This window comes from Prionailurus viverrinus, chromosome D1 (genome assembly GCF_022837055.1).
Source record: "Prionailurus viverrinus isolate Anna chromosome D1, UM_Priviv_1.0, whole genome shotgun sequence".
Lineage (NCBI taxonomy): Eukaryota > Metazoa > Chordata > Mammalia > Carnivora > Felidae > Prionailurus > Prionailurus viverrinus.
The window spans coordinates 115,201,619-115,219,198 of record NC_062570.1 but is presented as its reverse complement, the minus strand read 5'-3'; the positions used below and the strand labels follow the sequence as shown (position 1 = coordinate 115,219,198).

Here is a 17,580-nt window from a genome sequence, read left to right as displayed (position 1 = left end):
GTTACGTGCTTTTGAGAAACCCGCGGAAGTGTCTGGAGTGCAAGCAGCGGCCAGAGGGGTGTGCTGTCTTGTCGACGGGCCCGCGTGCTGTGGGCGGTGCAGCTGGCGTGTCCCTCGCACTTCCTCTCCCCCGCTCCCACAAGCCTTCTCTACAGCTCACAGCTTCTCTTCGGCCACGACAGCCACGGGGGAGGCCAGACCTGGGAGAGGACGCCTGCTGTCTCGGGACCACGCATCTGCTGGTGCTGGGCCGGGGCGGGGCCGTGTGCCAGGGGGGCTGGGGACAGGAAGTGGTTCTCCTTTGTTCTTTTGCTTGTCTGCTCGTGAGAGGCTTGAAGGGCCTGTTAACGTCTTCTGTTGCTGAGGAGAAACGTTACAGAGACTCGAGGACCCACCTTCGACGTGTGTCGTGCGGCTAGCCATAGACCTGCCGTTTTATTTACGTGGCGCACAAAGCCATAGATGCGCGGGGACTTGGCTCTTCGTGTGCAGATTTCTCGTGGGCACGGTGCTGGGCTGGAGGTGGCGGCTCTGCTTCTGCTCGTTCGGGCCCCCGTCACCTGTCCCAGACACTGTCCTCCTTCCCTGGGACCGGGGCCTCCGTTTCCGTGTAGCCGGTCCTCACCTACCTGGAGCATCTGCCACCCAAGTGCATGTCCCCAAGCCCTTCCTGTGTGTGCGGGGACCTGGGGGGTGGGGAGTCCAGGGGGCACACCGGCTAGTGCAGTTGGGGAAGATAGGAGAGTGACTCCCAAGTCCAGTGCAGACGATGCCGGAGGCTGGGGAGGCCCCCGAGTCCCATCCTGGCCCCGGAGTAAAGGGCGAGCGAGCGGTGGGGTGTGTGACCTGGGGTGCTGACGCGGACGGACGGAGAGAAGCGCGGAGGCCGTGTTGCTCCGGGGCGCGGGGAGACGGGCAGGGGAAGGAAGCGTCTGAACACCTGGTGCGTCTCAGGCCCTGGATTACGGAGTCTTGGTGGTCGCGCCTCCTCACCTGCCCGTAGCGGGCTGTTCTCCGTGCGCAGCTGTGACCACCGCTGCCCGGCGCGGCAGCGCACTTGACCGCCACAGCCACGGTTCTCGAGAGAATGAAGGCCTCCGGCTTTTATTCTCTTCCCTCTTCACGTCTCCAGCGCCGCTGCCCTGGGTGTCCCCACCTGCTTGGTCTGCGGGACCTTTCCATGGGTCGTCCTTTGTTTTCCGTTGGGTTCGCTGTTTCTCTTGGCTAACTGCCTGCACGTGGTTGCCGTGTGCACTTTGCCCCAGAGCCTCCGGGCCCACGGAGCCTGCGTGCGTGTCGCGAGGCGGCTCAGTGTGCTCTGCACCGGCCCAGCAGCCGCGCCTCGGATTTGGGCTCCGCTTGTCGCTGACCAGCGGGGCTTCTCTCTTTCAGATTCCAGTGGAAAACGCCAGAGCCGGCCGGGATGAGGAGGAAGACCCCACCTTTTGTGAAGTGTGTGGCAGGAGCGACCGGGAGGACCGGCTGCTTCTCTGCGACGGCTGTGACGCAGGGTGAGCACGGCGGCGGCCGAGGCAGACGAGGCCTTCGTGCCCCGGTCCCTGCCGAGCCCAGCCTCTGAGACTGGAGTGTTAACGTGTTAGAGGGAAGTCCTGCAGGTCTGCTTCTGTGCTTCGTACCCACAGATCTTCTCTGTGATGCTGAGGGGGCCACATCCCCCGGTATTCAGAACGCTGAATCCCAGGCCGCTGGTGGGTAACCAGCAGGTCTCCCAGGCTCTTTTGTTCCCGCTATATTTATATCCTCTACCCGTTCCCCCACGATATTCTAAGGGGACTCTCAAAGATGCACGTGACGCATCGAGGCTGCCAAAAGGTGAGGGGCACATGAGAGACTGGGGCTGGGGGCCCGGAGAAGGGCTTGTGCAGGACCCCTGCTTTCTGTGAGGGCAGGTGACCCTGTGTCCAGCAGGCCCTGGCTCCCGGGAGCCTTTCTTGGGCCTCCTTCCAGCACAGGAGGCATTGCTGGGCGTCTAAGGAATTTTTCTGCCACCAGGCTGCGGTGACAGGGCCACAGAAACTTCTCCTTTGGGGCACGAGTGGCAGAGAATCCCGCGGGGCTGGCAGGTTTGGAGCTTTCTCTTGGGTAACAGGTAGCTCCTTTGAGGCCTGGACTGAGAAGCAGCAGGAGGTAGGAAGTGTCAAGCCCTGGTGGGCCCAGAGCTGGCTCTGGAGGCGCAGAGTTTATTCCCTTTGACTGCTGACCGGAGCCCACCTTCCGGGTGCCTTCCTCCCCAGACAGACGCCATGTGCTGTGCGTTTTGTCTTCCTGAGGCACCTCCCAGGGGCCTCCCTCTCCAGTCCCACCCGCTAGGCTCAGATACGCACGGTCTGGTCTCCCTTCTTGCAAGGCTCTGCCTGCACGCGTGCTGGGTCAGTGCTCCAGCGTGGGGTCTCTGGGAGTCGCCTGGTCCGACAGCCCCCGCTCACTGGTGGCTGTGAGTCTGGCGGACAGGAGAGTGCTGCCTTGGGTGACAGAGCCAGCGCCCTGCTCTTGCTGTCCCTGTGCTAATTTACTGAGACGGGACTGAGTGCGAGCAGGAAGCTGAAGAAATGTGGTTTCGTAGGGACCTGGGGCCAAGAGGGTAGCTTAGCCCTCAGGACTCTGCTCACACCTAAAACAGATCCTTTCCCGGTGTGTTCGTGGCCATTCTGGGCATGTGAAGGAAGGGCCTAGGACAGCTGGATGCTGCAGGAGAGGCCATTCGAGGTGGGAAGAAGGCCTGCCTGTGGCCCTTGTCGCTAGCCCTGCCTCTGCAGCCCACGGCCCCCCAGCCGAGTGCTAAACTTGGGTGTCTTCTGCTGGCCTTGCGGACAGCACTCTGTACAAAAAGATGCTGATGGAGCTAAACGTTACGGCTCTTTAAGTGTAGGTCTTACGTGTCCAAACGTCCTCAGACTGTTAATATTTGCAGTCTGCTCAATTTGTTTTTTTAAGGTTTTTTTTATTTTTGAGAGAGAGAGAGAGTGGGAGAGGGACAGAGAGGGAGAGACAGAATCCGAAGCAGGCTCCAGGCTCTGAGCTGTCAGCACAGAGCCTGATGTGGAGCTCGAACCCATGAGCCGAGAGATCTTGACCTGAGCCCAAGTCAGATGCTTCGGTGACTGAGTCCCACAGGCACCCCTGCAGTCTGCTCAGTTTTCGTTAACGGTTGTTTTTTAACTTAAAAATCAAGTCTGAGATTACTCTACTATTCTTCTGAAAATAGAGTCGTAAGGTTTTCTGTAGATGACAGGAATATGCCACATCCTTTCGTTGTTACAGGAAGTAAGATAGAGAGCATCTCTGATTTTTTAAATCTCTCTGTTTAACATAGAGGGGCAGTCACTAGGGAGGCAGTTGACATCACCGCATCACGTAGCCACAGCTGTCCTTGCTGGGTAGGCGGTCCATTCTCGGGGGGCTGTGACTGCTGGGCAGAGCAGCATGCCTGGCACGGGAGCTATGCCCCCATCCTCATGGGCATCTTGTGGCCCTCACTGGGTGTGAGTCTACCCCGTGGGGTGACTGTGCTGGACGTAGGCTGGCCGGGTTGGGCACCCGTCACACGCACCAGTGGCCTCTGCTTGAGGCCCTGGAGCTTGTGTGAGGAGAACATAGGGTGGCCCATGTTGGATCCTTGGAATGCTTTGTGAGATTTTGTTCCCGAGACCACATAGGGGAGGATCTTCTGAGGCTGGAATCTACTTGGGGTTTTGGGGTGCTCCCTAGGACTTGACGCTGGGCTGAGTTACACTCTAGGAGGAGTCCCCTCACCCCCATCCCTGCGGTTCTCATGTGAGGTCCTGGCGAGGGGTTCATGGAGTGAGGGCTTCCCTGGCTGCTCGTGTGCCAGCACCGTGAGCGGTGCGTGGTCTGTAAGCGGAGTTGAGTCTGCCCTCGTGTCTTCAGGGCAGGGTGTCCGCATGGGGTTTTGCCTGGCTCAGGGCTGTGTGGGGTCTTGGGATGAAGTTTGGAGCAGGCTGGCGCAGGTGGCCCATGCCAGCGGTGACTCCTCCCAAACTGCTTTCCATGAAGACTGGATTGAAGCACCTGGAAAACCACGGTTAGGCTACATTTCCATTTGCTTTCAGCAGACAGAACCTTTCTTTTTCCCTGAGCTTCTCAGACTGGAGTATGAAGTGTAAGGTGTCAACGTTTGAAACTCTCGGGGCTGCTGAGTGACAGCCGGGTTGGGGGAGGGCAAGCTGATGTCTGCTAACCGGAGATGAGCCTCCAGCCACAGGCAGGCGCCAGATCCCTGCCACGGTCAGTGGCAGAGCCCCCACAGGACGCAGTGGCCCGGGTCAGGTGGCCACTTTCTTAGCTCGGTCCGTCCACGTAGCATGCCTCCCCTGCAGGGTTCAGGGGCTGTCAGGGCCCCTTTTGGTGAGCAGAGATCCCCGGCATGCCCCCGGGAAGGACTGCGGGAGTATCACCAGCCTGCTGTCTCCCATCTGAGCACACCTCTGGGTGGGCTCCAGGTGCCTCAGGGTCAGGCTCTGGGGAGGCGACCCAGACTGCCAGCAGCACCTTCTTGCTGTGTGCTTGTGGTGTCCCCTCTGCTGGGGGGAGGGAGCTCGGGGTCCCTCCCTTTCCTAAGGACCTGGGTCCACGGTGACCACCCTCATGACCTCATTTAACTCCCCCCTTCCCCAGAGGCCCTATCTCCAAATACGGTCACACTGAGTGTTTGCTTTCAGGGGACACAGTCCAGTCTATAGTAGGGTGCACGGCGGCCTTGGGGCACATTTGGATGACCGTTATGTGGCTCACTCAGTTACGGCAGGGAGACTGACGCTTGTCTGCCACCCTTGTGTTCCGGTAGGTACCACATGGAATGTTTGGACCCTCCTCTCCAGGAGGTACCAGTGGACGAGTGGTTCTGTCCCGAATGTGCTGCCCCTGGAGCTGCTCCCACCGCTGGTAATGTTTCCTTCTCAGGCAGGGCGTGCTGAGGGGGGCGGGGGGCTTCTCGTCTTGTGGGAGAACTTGCAGGGCTCTCCGGCAGGGCAGCCCAGGCTCCAGGGGGATGCCCCCCGCCTCCCACTCAGTCCCCCTGCCAGGATGGGGGCGTGGCAGCCCCACATCAGTCCAGGGTTTTCTTTCTTCCCAGATGCAGGTCCCGTGAGTGAGGAGGAGGTCTCCCTGATCTTGGCTGACGTGGTGCCCACCACCAGCCGGCTTCGGCCTCACGTGGGGAGGACCCGTGCCATTGCCAGGACACGACAGAGCGAGAGAGTCCGAGCGACCGTGAACCGGAATCGGATCTCCACCGCCAGGAGAATCCAGGTGGGTACGCACGACGCTGTGGCTGCAAGGCTGCTCCTGGTTCAGCCCCTCTGGGTGCTGCCCGCCCCCGTCTTGGTGCACCTTGGCTACCCAAATGCTCTGGGTGGTGGGCACAGCAGAGGGGTGCAGACGGCAGGGTGGGGCCCGTGAGGGCAGCGGCGTGCACCTGCGGGCGTGTCCTGGCTGCCGTGCGGGGAACCGAGCCCGGCAGGCCCAAGGGAGCAGGAGCAGAGAGCTGGTCTCTTCCAGTCCACAGTCCTGCAGGGAGGGCCCCACGCCGACCCTTCCAGCCTCCCTCCGGGTGTGCGCCCCGTCCTGTAGCAGCACCAACTGGGGGCAGCAGTGCCTGTCACAGGTCGGCGTGCTCACCCAAGGGGGCGTCAGCCGATGGGGAGGGGCGGAGGACTTTGTGGGGGCTGGTGCCCCACGCCATCACCCGCTCCTGTGTCCACCTGGTGCCCTGCGTCTGGCTGCTCTTTCCTCTCTGTCCCTCGATCTCTTCTCTCCGGTCCCCAGACTGTGCCGGCTGGCTCTGCACCGGCACGGTGTGCTGACTCGTTGGCACTGGCTGTGCCGTTGGCTCCTTGTGGCCTGCCTGGCCCTCATTCTTTATTCTCACCCTGAACTTGCTTCTCAGGAGCACCCCCCCCCCCCCCCCCCCCGGCCCCGTAGTGCCCACAGGAAGCTCTTGGTGGCCGTCTGGCTTTTGCGGTTAGCCTGGCAGGGGCGTGTGCAGGGTTGACCCTCGAGGGCTCCCCGGCAGGGCTGCCCAGAGTCCTCACGGGGCACAGCGGGCGGTATGAACAGCCTGGGGGCAGTCGCCTTGCTGACGGCACCCTCCTTCTCATGTAGCATGTCCCACGGTACCTCATGTCTTCTCTGCTGGATGAGACCATTGAGGCTGTCGCTGCCGGTCTGAGCACTGCCGTGTACCAGCGCCCCGTGGCGCCCCGAGCCCCCGCAAAACGCAGGAGGAGAGCAGGTAAGCCCGGGTGTGCTGGCTCGGCAAGGGCCGCACGCTCGCCCCGCAGGGCCTTCCTCTGGAGTCCCTCCTGCCGCCGTCACCTGGGTTTTCAAGTAGCAGAAATGGCACACGGACGTCTTGTGGGCCAGCTGGGTCTGGTCCGCGTCATCCTGGCGAACACCCACTGTGGGCGGTGAGGTCCCTGCGGCCGTGCTCTCTGCGTGCGTGTCGGGGCCGCTTGGCCTTCGTGTCGTTGGTTAGGAAGCTTCTGGAGAATTTGGCAGAATTGCCTTTTCTTTTCCCTAAATGCCAGAGTAGATCAGGAAGACCCCGGTCCTGGACTTTGCTGTGTGGGAGCAATTACAATGATTAATTCATTGCTTTCTTGCCACGTGTCTCCAAGCTGTGCGTTCTTCAGTCGGCACTGTGCTCCCAGGGGCCCCTTTCCTTCTGCTCCATCACGTGTGACCAGTGCGGCCTCACGGACACCTGTCTTATTCACGGCTTATGATCCGAGGTCTTTAAAGTCCGCTTCATCGAGATAAGAATGTGGTGTGTCCGCTCCGTGTGGTTCCAGGTTTGATAGACGTAACGTCCAGCTGGCTTGGCCCTGCCCGTCCCAGCCCCTCCAGCCAGGTCCCAGCCCCGCCAGCCGGGTCCCGTCCTAGGCGGGTCCCGTCCCAGCCGGTTCCCGTCCCAGCCCCACCAGCCAGGTCCCGTCCCAGGCAGGTCCCGTCCCAGCCCCGCCAGGCAGCCCTGCTGTCCTCCTCAGCGCTGGGTGTCAGTTTGGTGTGTTTTCAGACTTCACGTAACGAGACCTTTGTGAGGTGCTGAATGTGCTCCAGCTTAGCGTGTGTGGTTGTGGGTGCCAGTGGCTGGCTGGCTTCTGCTTGTTGAGGGAGCCCCCCCCCCCCACAGTCTGCCCCCCCATACACGGAAAGGCCGCACTCTGTCCCCTTTGCTGTCCGGGTCGACTTTGTGTTGTGATCACAGCCGTGGAGGACAAAGGCGCGAAGTCCTGCCCGTTCGAGTACCCGTCTCCTGTGGGCAGGGTTTCATTTCGGGTCAGTGCAGGACCCGGCTGCTGGCTCATTGGGTAGATGTGCGTCCCAGGTCGCGTAGCACTTTGTACCCCTGTCGGCAGTCTGTGAACCAGAGTGTTGCGCGTCCTCGCCCACGCAGGGACCGGGCGGCGTGTGTCCTCAACATGCCAGTGAGCTTTCTTGTGACTCGGTGTGTGTTGGACATGCCCTGTGTCCCCCACCGTCAGGGCGGAGACCCGGTGCTGTCCCAGCTTCCTGCTTGGGGCTGTGCTGGAGTGGCCACCTGTGTCCACGTGCCTCGTGTGGCCTCTCCCCTTTTTTGGGGATGCTCTCTCCTGTCCGCCGGAGCAGGACTCACAATAGCAAACCGAGCTCTACGCGAGTTCTCTGCCAGGGGTCGGGCATCGCTCCCGGCTATTGGAGCTGGGGAATCCACACCACGGTCATACCGTTCCTGAGGTTTTCCTCGTGTCTCCGTCTGTGTCTCCTTGTGTTAGAAACTCGACTCCTCAGGGCCAGCACCGTGCCCGCTCGCTGATTCTCCATTAGACAGTGGCCTCGGGGTCACGGCTGGGTCGTGCCAGCGCCGAGCAGGCAGGACTGACTGCAGGGGTTTTCCTCCGTCCCTCGCGCGCACACCGCCAAGCCCCTGGCGTGCACTCTACCTGGGTGCGGGCAGCTGCGTAGATCTGTGCTTGGTTGTGCCTTTTTGCCGTTTTGGTTTTCTTTTGTTGGCTTTGCTAGTGAGTTTTTTAATGCTTTGTATAGACTTCTGCCAAAGTGGTGGAAACATTGGGACGAACGAGTGGAGTCCCCACGGAGCCAGCCTGGCCTGGCCTCCCTCTCCCTCACTCACCTGCTCCCTCCCAGGAGCCCTGGAAGCACGGCCTTTGTGTCTTGTCTTTTCCTTCCTTCCTTTCTCTTCCTTCCTTCCTTCCTTCCCTCCTCCTTCTTTTCTTTCTCCTTTGGTTTTTAAAAAAAAATTTTTTTTTAATGTTTATTTGCTTTTGAGACAGCGCGAGCAGGGTAGGGACAGAGGGGAGGTCACAGAATCCAAAGCAGATTCCAGTCTCTGAGTTGTCAGCACAGAGCCTGACGTGGGGCTTGAACTCACGAACCGTGAGATCATGAGCTGAGCCGAAGTTGGACGCTTAATTGACTGAGCCACCCAGGCGCCCCATGTCTTTTTTTTAAGTTAAGCACAGTATCACTGTTGCACCCGAGGAGGGGAACAGGAATTCCTTAACCCACAAGTCTGTTAGTATTGAAGGTTCTAATTGTATCGTAAGTGAGGTAGAATTTTTAAAAATAGTATATTTGAATCCAGAGCCAAACAAGATCCACGTTGCACCAGCAGCTGTGCCTGGTAAGTGTCCCTGTGTCGTCTTGATAGTGGGGTTGCCCGTACGCGCTGCTCCCCGGCGGGCAGAGACCGCGGGCCGCTGGTGGAGCTGTGCGTCCTTAGCTCTTTGCTTTTGCGTTTGCCAGCTGCCCGGGGAGGGGGCGGGGGGGTGGGGGTGGGCAGCAGTGACTGCTGGGCTCCCTGGCTGCGGTCTCTGCGCTCCGCGCTCCGCTCAGACCCGCGCTCGCACCGAGGAAGGTGTGGAGAGCCTTTGCTCCTGGCACTGGCTGCTTCCCACTCCTGCGGTTTTTGTGGGCAAAGCACTTAAGGCGTTGGCTTGTTTCCTTTATTGACCAGTTCTCAGAACCACCGCGCGACTAGTAGCCTCCTCAGCAGCGATCACGATCGCTTAGGATTTTTAGCCTCATCGTGAACTTAGGGAGCTAGATACATTCGGTGCGTATTCAAACGTACGTACGTCATGAGGGCCGATCCCTCCGTCTCCTTAGAATCCCCTCCCTCCAGGCTGAGGTCCCTGCGGCCTTCCAGGGGGTGTTGGAGCGTCCTAGAATTAGGGTCCCCCAAGCCCGTGGTGGCACCCCTGAGGAGACGGACTCACCTGAAGCCTGGGTGTTCGTGCGCTTTAATCTCGAGGATGTGTTACTGGAAATACGTGGCGGTTTTTAAGTCTGTTGGAAGGAGTCCCCTGGGCAGATCAAGCAGACACAGATCTTTTGTTGCATTTTACTAACTTGGTTGTCAGGGGGTTTTTTGTTTTTTGTTTTCCCCCCATTTAATTTTGTTTCATAATGATGTAAAATATTTACTGGTGACAAAAGTCAGATTTACGGATCAGAGCAAACTCCAGAGTCACACTCTGTCCTTGCTGTGCGCTGTGTTCCCTCTCTTGCTCCTTTGTGAGGAAGCACTGTTTTTTCGTGATTTCTCCATTTACAAACCTGAAGCCACTACGTATAGTTGTCTGCGTGCCGGGTCCTGGCAGTGCACGGCACATCCGTGGAGGGGGACACGTGGGGTGGGGTGGGGTGGGGGCCTGAGGGCGCACAGTTAAAGCACAGACTCTCTATGTCCTCTTTGTAGGAAGACGGAAGAAGGTGTCAGGAAGAAGGAAGACCCAGTCGAGGTCGTCTGTGAAGAGCAGGGGCTCCGGGACGAGGTCTAAGAAACGCCAGGGTCGTGCCAAGAAGAGAAAAGGGAAGAGGTCAAAGGTAGCCCCTCGGGTAGCGGGGTGGGACTCAGACGAAGCCTCCTTTCTGTGTTTCCTTAGAGAGTCGCTGATAAACATGACCCTTTTCTGCAGCAGAGAGTGAAGGTGGGGCTGGGACAAGAGTTTTGCCAGGACCCTTTGGAGCTGGGCATCCTGAGGGAGGGGTCGTGTGCAACTCCGGGCACCCCAGAGGTGGGCCCTGTGGGGTGCGGAGGGGCAGACAGGCCAGAGGGTGGGGAGCGGACGCCGTCCCAGGCTGTTCCTTATCCTCGTTTGCGTGTCTGCCGCGGGCCTTCAGAGTGTGTGCGCGCCTCCCCCGGTGAGCGCCCGCCTGTGCTGTGCGTCCTGCTCCGTGGTGTCTGTCCTCACCCCAGCTCCCGGGCTGGACGGTTAAAGCACACCAGTACATAAAACATAAAAAGCTCAGTTGCAGCCAAGCGTTTGCCGCGTCCGTGTGTGAATTCCTGCTCAAGGTCGTCGCCTTTGCCTGGTTAACACACACACACGTGGCATACGCTCACATAGACGTTTCTGTTAGTTTTCGGCGGGGCATTCGAGCACCTGCTGTGGTGGTTCGTCCAGAAGGAACTCCTGGAGGGATGGGAAGCCGAAGCTGCGGCCGCACGTGGGTGCTGGCACGCCCGCTTCCCGCCGCGCAGACGTCAGCCCTCTGGCTCACTGCCCTTCACGCCCCGAACAGAGCCGACCGCGTGTGTCAGCGTCTCCCTGCCAGGGTGCCCCAGGGGCTGCTGCCCGCACGTGCTTGGGGTGGGAGCACCCGCCGCCCCCCCAGCCCTCGTCCTCGGGTGGATGGACATCACCGGACGGTGGTTTTGCGTTGCGGGGTTCGGGGCTGTTGGGATGTAGTCCTCAACTCTGGGGCAAAACCCCTGAAACGCTATTGTTCCCCCAGTGGAAGCCGTCAGCTGGGGTTTAGCGCTTACTCAGTCTGGTGTGTGTTGTGCAGACTAGTCCTTGCACTGGTGTTTCTAGAGCCTCACTCACCCTTCCTGGTTTTTTTGTGACTTCGGTTCAGAATGAAGCCACAGCTCGGTCCCGCATTGCACGGACGCTGGGCCTCCGGGGTCCCGTCCGCGGGGCCTGCACCCCGTCAGTGCACAAGCCCGCGGACCCCTCTCTGGGGCTGATGCGTGCAGACATCGGGGTGGCCACTCTGTCGCTCTTCGGAGACCCCTATGAGCTGGACCCCTTTGACAGGTAACCGCAGGGAGGGGCTTCCCCCTCTTTTCGTGGACAGTGGGCCCCAGATCCCACGTTGGTAAAGAGAGGGTAACGGTTCCTGAGTCTCCCACCCTGGTCGGCCCCCCCCCCCCCCCCCAGGTGGTGCCCGGAAGGGACACCGTAGGTCCTCAGCCACTAACAGGGAGAAAGGTGTTCTGCGTGTCGGTCCCTGCTGCCCTGGGCCCGCCCAGAGGTGCATGCAGCTGCTGACACGAAGCTGCTACGTGGGTCCCGTGTTCGGGTGTGGGGCACAGGTGCCGCCATGTGTGTGGTTGACAAGGGGTCTCCTGGGCCTTCCGTGGGGGTCACCGCTCCTGTGGCCCGTGTGCTCTCTCCAGCAGCGAGGAGCAGTCTGCGGACCCTGCTTCCCCTCTGAGCGCCAAGAGGAGGGTTCTGTCCCAGTCGGCACTGCGCTCTCACCGGCCCGTGGCCAGGCCCGTGTCCGTGGGGCTCTCCAGGTGTGTGCCAACAGGGACAGTGGGCGGGGGGGGAGCGGGGGGGGCTGGCGCACCTCCTCTCCCGGGGCCCCTCCCTTGACCGTTTGTCGAGGACGTGCCACCGCAAAGGGCACGAGGAGCAGGAGGAAGGCTGCAGGTGCTTGAGGCTGCTTCTGCCCGCCCACCTCTGTCACGGGACTGCTATCCAGGGCGGCCACCCCTGGCTGGGTGCTTTCTTTCTACTTCACTCCTGATTTTAAAAAAAAGCAAAAAACGAAACAAAAAAACCAACGAAACCGGTAAATAGCCTGCCTGTTGGTAGCAGTTGGGGCCAGAAGCACCAGGGGATTTCACCTCCAGGCAGCCTGCTTGCTTGTCTTTTGTCAGAGCTGCTGGGGGCAGGGGTGTCTCGTGCCCTCCCCACGCCGAGGTCTGGCAGGGCTGGGACCTGGGGGGCGGCAGGGGGGCACGGGGAGGCAGCAACGGGTCTGTACCTGCAGGAGGAGTGTTCCTGCTGCGGCGCCCGAGCCAGAGGTGGACGAGGCCCCCGTCCCAGACCTAGTGGGGAGCATCCTGTCGGGCCAGAGCCTCCTGATGATGAACGGTGCAGACATCACCATCCACCGGGACGGCTCCCTCAGTGCCAAGAAGGCAGGTGAGGAGGCCTCTGCATGACACCCAGTGGAGCCTGCAGGGGCGCCCTCTCTGCCTCGCTGCTCGGGGCGGTCGAGAGGGGCATGTGAGCCACGGGTCCTGACGAGACCGTTGAACTGAAATAGGTTTCTGTTCAGAACGTACCTAAAAGCAGTTTTCTACGTGAGGTCATGCTTCCGTTAAGTCAACATCGCTTTCTGAACAGAGTTTGCAGGCTGAGTTTAGATGATGGTGGGGTCTCCGGGCAGCCCACAGACACTGCGTGGCTGGCATGTGTTCTCTCAGAGCCCACGGAACCGGCTGCTGTGGAGCCCTCCCCTGCACATCCGGGCCCTAGAGGGTGTTCGGGGTCGGGGGTGCCCAGCCATGGGGGGCAGGGCAGCGCAGAGCCGGGCGGCCCCTCCCGGGCCTCCCTGTGTAACAGGCACAGGCGCTTCCAGTGGCCAGTGAGCACTGCTCGTGGGTGTGGCCGGGGGCCTCTCACCCCGTGCCCCCAGGAGCACAGGACTCTAGCCCAAGGAATGAGTAGGGATAGGAATTTAAAAGCCCAGCTTCTAAGAGAAAGTCATCTCGATCTGGACCAACAAAATGACCGCTTTTTAAAGGAGGCAGTGGAAACTGACGGCCACTCACTCTCGTGTCTTTCAGCACCCGTTTCCTTTCCGAGAAGCTCAGGCGCTCCACCCCGAGGGGGCAGAGGCCCCGGGGCCTGCCTGCTGCCCAGAGCGCCACGCTCAGGCAGCGGGCTCCAGAGTGCGGGGCTGCGCTGCCACGGCGGTCCCACCCCCTCCTGCGTCCCCGCTGTCACCCCAGCGGCAGCCGTGAGACTGGACTCCTCCGTGACCCTTCCGTCAGGTCAGGCTCAGAACCTGTCAAACGTAAGCAGGCCTGGCTTAAAGCACAGTGACGCCCCTGGATGTGATGGCGACAGCAGGCACGCTCGGCCCCTTAGTTCTGTGTCCTCTAAGACCTCGGGCAGCTGCTCTCACTTGCCGCGTGCCAGTGCGCTGCAGGGACAGGCCGTGAAGCCAGCTCCCAGGAGGCCCAGCATCTCAGAGCTACCCAGGATACCGAAGGTCAGAAGGGAGGACGGTGGCGGCCGGCGGGCGGATGCGGCCCCCACCAGCGAGCAGCGTGTTGAGATCCCCAGCTCCTGCATCAGCCGGCTCACGGGCAGGGAGGGCCCCGGGCAGCCCAGCCACGGCGCCCGTGCAGAGGGCGAGCCCAGCAGCAGGGGCCCACAAGAGCCTGGCACACACTCAGGGGGTGGATCCCAGTCCCCCGCCACGCTGGGACCCTCAAAGGGGAAGGGTGTCGGCTCGACCTTCGAGAGCTTCAGGATCAATATTCCCGGGAACACGGCACATTCCGGCAGACTCTCTAACCCCGGCTTTTGTAACACGTTCCGGCCTGTCGACAATAAGGTGCAGAGGAAAGAGAACCCCGCTCCCCTCTTCTCCATCAGGAAGGCCAAGCAGCTCAAGAGCGAGATCTACGACCCCTTCGACCCCACAGGCTCCGACTCTGGTTCCGCCGGCAGCAGCCCCGAGCGCCTGGGCTCTGGCCTCCTGCCCTCTGAGATCACGCGCACCATCTCCATCAACAGCCCAAAGGCGCCGGCGTTGCAGACCGTGCGCTGTGTCACCTCCTACACGGTGGAAAAGGTCTTTGGGACGGAGCCTGAGTCCCCTCGCGGGTCCTCCGCCAGCGGGCTCGAGCTCCGGGGCGAGGGGGCTGCCGAGGGTTCCTCCGACCTGGAGCGCGAGGGCCAGGGCGTGGCCTCCAGGGCGCAGAGGCCATCCCCCCCAGAGCCGTGGGAGGACAGGGACCAGCTGCCCTGCAGTACCTTCTTTGGCTCTGAGGAGCGGACGGTGACCTGCGTGACCGATGTAGAGCCGGGGGCACCACCCAGCCCGGGCGCCCCGCAGACAACTACCCACAGGGTTGTGGAGCTGAGGCCCCCATCCTGCTCCCGCTCCACATCCAGCTCCCGTGGCAGGAAGAAGGCCAAGAGGAAGCGGGCTGAGGCCAGGGAGCACAGGAGGACCCGCTCCGGCTCCCGCTCAGGCTCCCGCTCTGGGGAGAGGAGCTCACGGTCGGTGTCTCCACCGGTGGGTGAAGGGCACCCCAAGAGGCAGCAGCCCAAGGCCCGGGGCCGCAGGTCCTCCAGTGACCACTCCAGCAGCCACGAGCGAGCCAAGCGGAAGAAGGTGAAGGATGAGGGCAGGAGGAGGAGGAGGGACTCTTGGGGACGCGGCCGGCGACGGTCACGGTCCCGTTCCCGCTCCCGCTCAGGCAGCCCCGGCAGCTCCTCCCATGAACGCAGGGAGAGCAGGAGGAGGAAGCGGAGGCGGTCGGGGTCCAGGTCTCGGGGGAGGGAGTGCTCCCCCCCCAGCAGCCTGGAGAGGGCCCGGAGGCACCGGCACACAAGGGAGCGGAGCCCCCGGGAGAGGAGCCCTCGGGAGCGCCCCCGCGTCAGGTGGAGCTCCCGGGAGCGGAGGAAGCGCAAGTCCGGGTCTCCACGGTCGCCGAGCACGGAGCACAGGTCCCGGGAGCATCAACGGCCTCGTTCCCATGAGAAGCGGCCGAGGCCTCGCTCTCCAGAGAGGAAGTTGGTGCCCCCTCCCCAGGAGGAGCAGAAGCCCGACAGGGAGCAGCCGGCCAAGCCACTGGTCTCCGTGGGAGCAGACGCCTCTCCAGCAGGGGCCGAGGCCCACAAGGAGGCCCCGGATGTGCCCGCGGAGTGTCCACCCGAGGACCTTGATTACGGGGACTCTGTCGAGGCCGGGCACGTCTTTGAGGAGTTTTCAAGTGACGCTTTCTTCCTGCAGCTTGATGACATGAGTTCTCCGCCCTCCCCAGAGAGCACGGATTCCTCCCCAGAGCGAGACTTCCCACCCAATCCTGTGGTGCCCCCAGCCAGCCAGCAGCAGGACCCTGCCCTGGTGGCTGTCATCAGACGCGAGGTGGCACTGATCCACGATGATGAGGCTGCGCAGCCCCTGCCCCAGGCACAGGGCCCCCAAGAGAAACCCTTGCTCCAGCAGGATGCTGCTGGGGCTGCCACGGCGCCTGGCACCCTGGGAAGCCAGGCTGGGGTCGGGGTGCCTGCGGGGAAGGAGGAAGGCGCCTCTCAGACCCCCTTGCTGCGGGCGAAAGCCCTGGTGAAGAGAGTCACCTGGAACCTGCAGGAAGCAGAGAGTGGTGTCCCTGCCGAGGAGCGAGGCCTGCGTGAGTAGGGTGGCAGGGTGGCCAGGGCAGCATGTGAGGATGGGGGTGGCCCGGAGCGGCCACCAGTATGTGGGGGCGGTCTTCTCTCCCTGGGTGGTACATGGACCTCTTTGGTCACTTCAGTAGCGTAGGCCATGGGGCAGGGAGATGGCTGCAGCCTGGCCCGTGGTCCTTGCTGCTGGGATGCTTTTCTGGAATTTCCCAGCCAGGAAGCAGCCTGTGGCCCAGGGGTAACCACAGAGCACCCACCTCCCGTGTTGGTCCTCAGGAACGCCGCTCCACAGGCCTCAGAAGCCCCGGGAGGGGGCCTGGGAAACAGAAGACGTGGGGCCCTCGGTGGTGTTCCAGCAGGCATCCTTCTCTGAGCCGCCTGCCCCTGGCTATGCACATGCAGAGTCTGGCTTCCCGGACGCCGAGCCCTCTCAGGTAGGTGCCTGGGCCGGAGGGACGCGGTCGTGTGCCGGACCACACAGGCTGTGCCGGGCTGGGGCTGAGGGACTTCCCCCTCTGCCGGGGATCTTCCTGCCGGGAGCCTGAGATCTGTGCTGAGTGATCTGCGTTTTTGCCCAGGTTTATACCCCCAACCTGCCCACCGCCCCAGCTCTCCCTTTGAGTCTCCCGCCCTACGTGCCAGCCAGCCAGCCCACGGTCCAGTTCATCCTGCAGGGGAGCCTCCCGCTGACGAGCGGTGGGGTTGCACAGAGCCCAGCCCCGGCGCCCACTGCCCCGACCACGGCTTCAGAGCCAGCCGGCCACGCCACTGTCGCTGGCAACTCTGAGGAGAGAGCAGCTGCTCCCAGGCCTGCCGCGGAGAAGGCCAAAACCGAGGAGGTGAGTGTCCGTCCTCCTTCCTCAGGGGCGGGCTCCTCTCCTTAAAGGGTGCCCCCGGGGCCGGGTGGTCACAGGTGTCCTTGTTCTCAGTACATGAAGAAGCTGCACACGCAGGAGCGGGCAGTGGAGGAGGTGAAGCTGGCCATCAAGCCCTTCTATCAGAAGAGGGAGGTGACAAAGGACGAGTATAAGGACATTCTCCGCAAGGCAGTGCAGAAGGTGGGTGTGGGCGCTGCACCCTGGTCAGGTGTCCCCGGGGGCGGGTCTGTGCTGTCTCCCGCTGATGTGGGCTCCGGACGGTGCTCCAGCCCGGGGTTGTGCAGCCAGGCCTGGGGCAATATTGGTGTGACCTGGCCACCAGGGGCCGGTTGTGTCCCATCACCGTAGCTCATAGGTGCTCAGGAAGAGTAGACAGTGTGTGTGAGGGGACGGAACAGCATCCTTGTCACTCGTTAAATAGGCTGAGTGGCAGAGGGTAGTTAGCACACCGAGCTTGCAGCCGGGAGGAAGACAGGACCCCGGGAGGTGGGCAGTTCTCAGGCCCAGGGTGTCAGGTTCAGATCTGGAGCCCACTGGCTGCACCACTCGGGCTTGGAGATGGACCCTCAGCAGTCGTGGGAGGCAGGTGGGCAGGTTGTGCTCTGTCCCTTGTGATGTGGACTCTGAGGGCCCATGATCACTATGGGGACATCTGAGTAAACTGTGCCTCCCCACCACCCCCTGCCCCCCAGATATGCCACAGCAAGAGCGGGGAGATCAACCCTGTGAAGGTGGCCAACCTGGTCAAGGCCTACGTGGACAAGTACAGGCACATGCGCAGACACAGGAGGGCTGAGGCCGGCGAGGAGGCACCCCCCCAGGGCACCGAGAGCTGAGCCGGGCACAGAGCAAGGGGGCACCAGTCCCCATCCCCGAGCCACTCTGTTGGGAGAGGCAGGAGCAGACACCTCTGGAGACAGCCATCACTCCTGTGTTCAGGGTTCCTGTGATCACACGTGGTCTGTGCCCCTGTCTTGCTCACGGTTCAAAACTGGACTTTTTTATATGTATATTATAGATACACACTGTTTCCATGGTGTTCTAATTTATCAAAAATGGATTATCTTTAGAAACTTCTTGATTGACTCAGTATTTGAAAGGTGAAGCCTTTGGGATCAGGAGGGGCCAGGGGAATGCAGGGGGGCTCCCCGACCCAGCTCACAGATGGCCTCATTTTATTTTCTATCCTATTAAGGGAAGGCCCTTCGCACGTTTTCTGTTTGATGTTCTGTAAATGACGCGGTTTGCTCCCTCCCACGGGGCAGAGCACAGCGTTGGTG

The 17,580-nt window shown here is 61.7% G+C and overlaps 1 protein-coding gene across 10 annotated transcripts in view; it reads left to right on the top strand.

The window, feature by feature from the left end:
• Window positions 1–17,385, top strand: part of PHRF1 (PHD and ring finger domains 1) — a 30,022-nt gene extending 12,637 nt beyond the window's left edge. For 6 of the 10 annotated variants that reach the window (XM_047877375.1, XM_047877378.1, XM_047877373.1 and 3 more), the window contains 13 exons: window positions 1,393–1,511; window positions 4,826–4,923; window positions 5,114–5,289; window positions 6,142–6,271; window positions 9,740–9,867; window positions 10,903–11,084; window positions 11,447–11,566; window positions 12,046–12,200; window positions 12,848–15,430; window positions 15,699–15,856; window positions 16,001–16,261; window positions 16,352–16,480; window positions 16,993–17,385. In XM_047877375.1, the coding sequence (XP_047733331.1) occupies window positions 1,393–1,511; window positions 4,826–4,923; window positions 5,114–5,289; window positions 6,142–6,271; window positions 9,740–9,867; window positions 10,903–11,084; window positions 11,447–11,566; window positions 12,046–12,200; window positions 12,848–15,430; window positions 15,699–15,856; window positions 16,001–16,261; window positions 16,352–16,480; window positions 16,993–17,136 (4,383 nt within the window). In that variant the 3' untranslated portion in view covers window positions 17,137–17,385. The other 4 variants (XM_047877381.1, XM_047877377.1, XM_047877382.1 and 1 more) reach the window with 3 other exon arrangements.
• The last annotated feature ends 195 nt before the right edge of the window (window positions 17,386–17,580 follow it).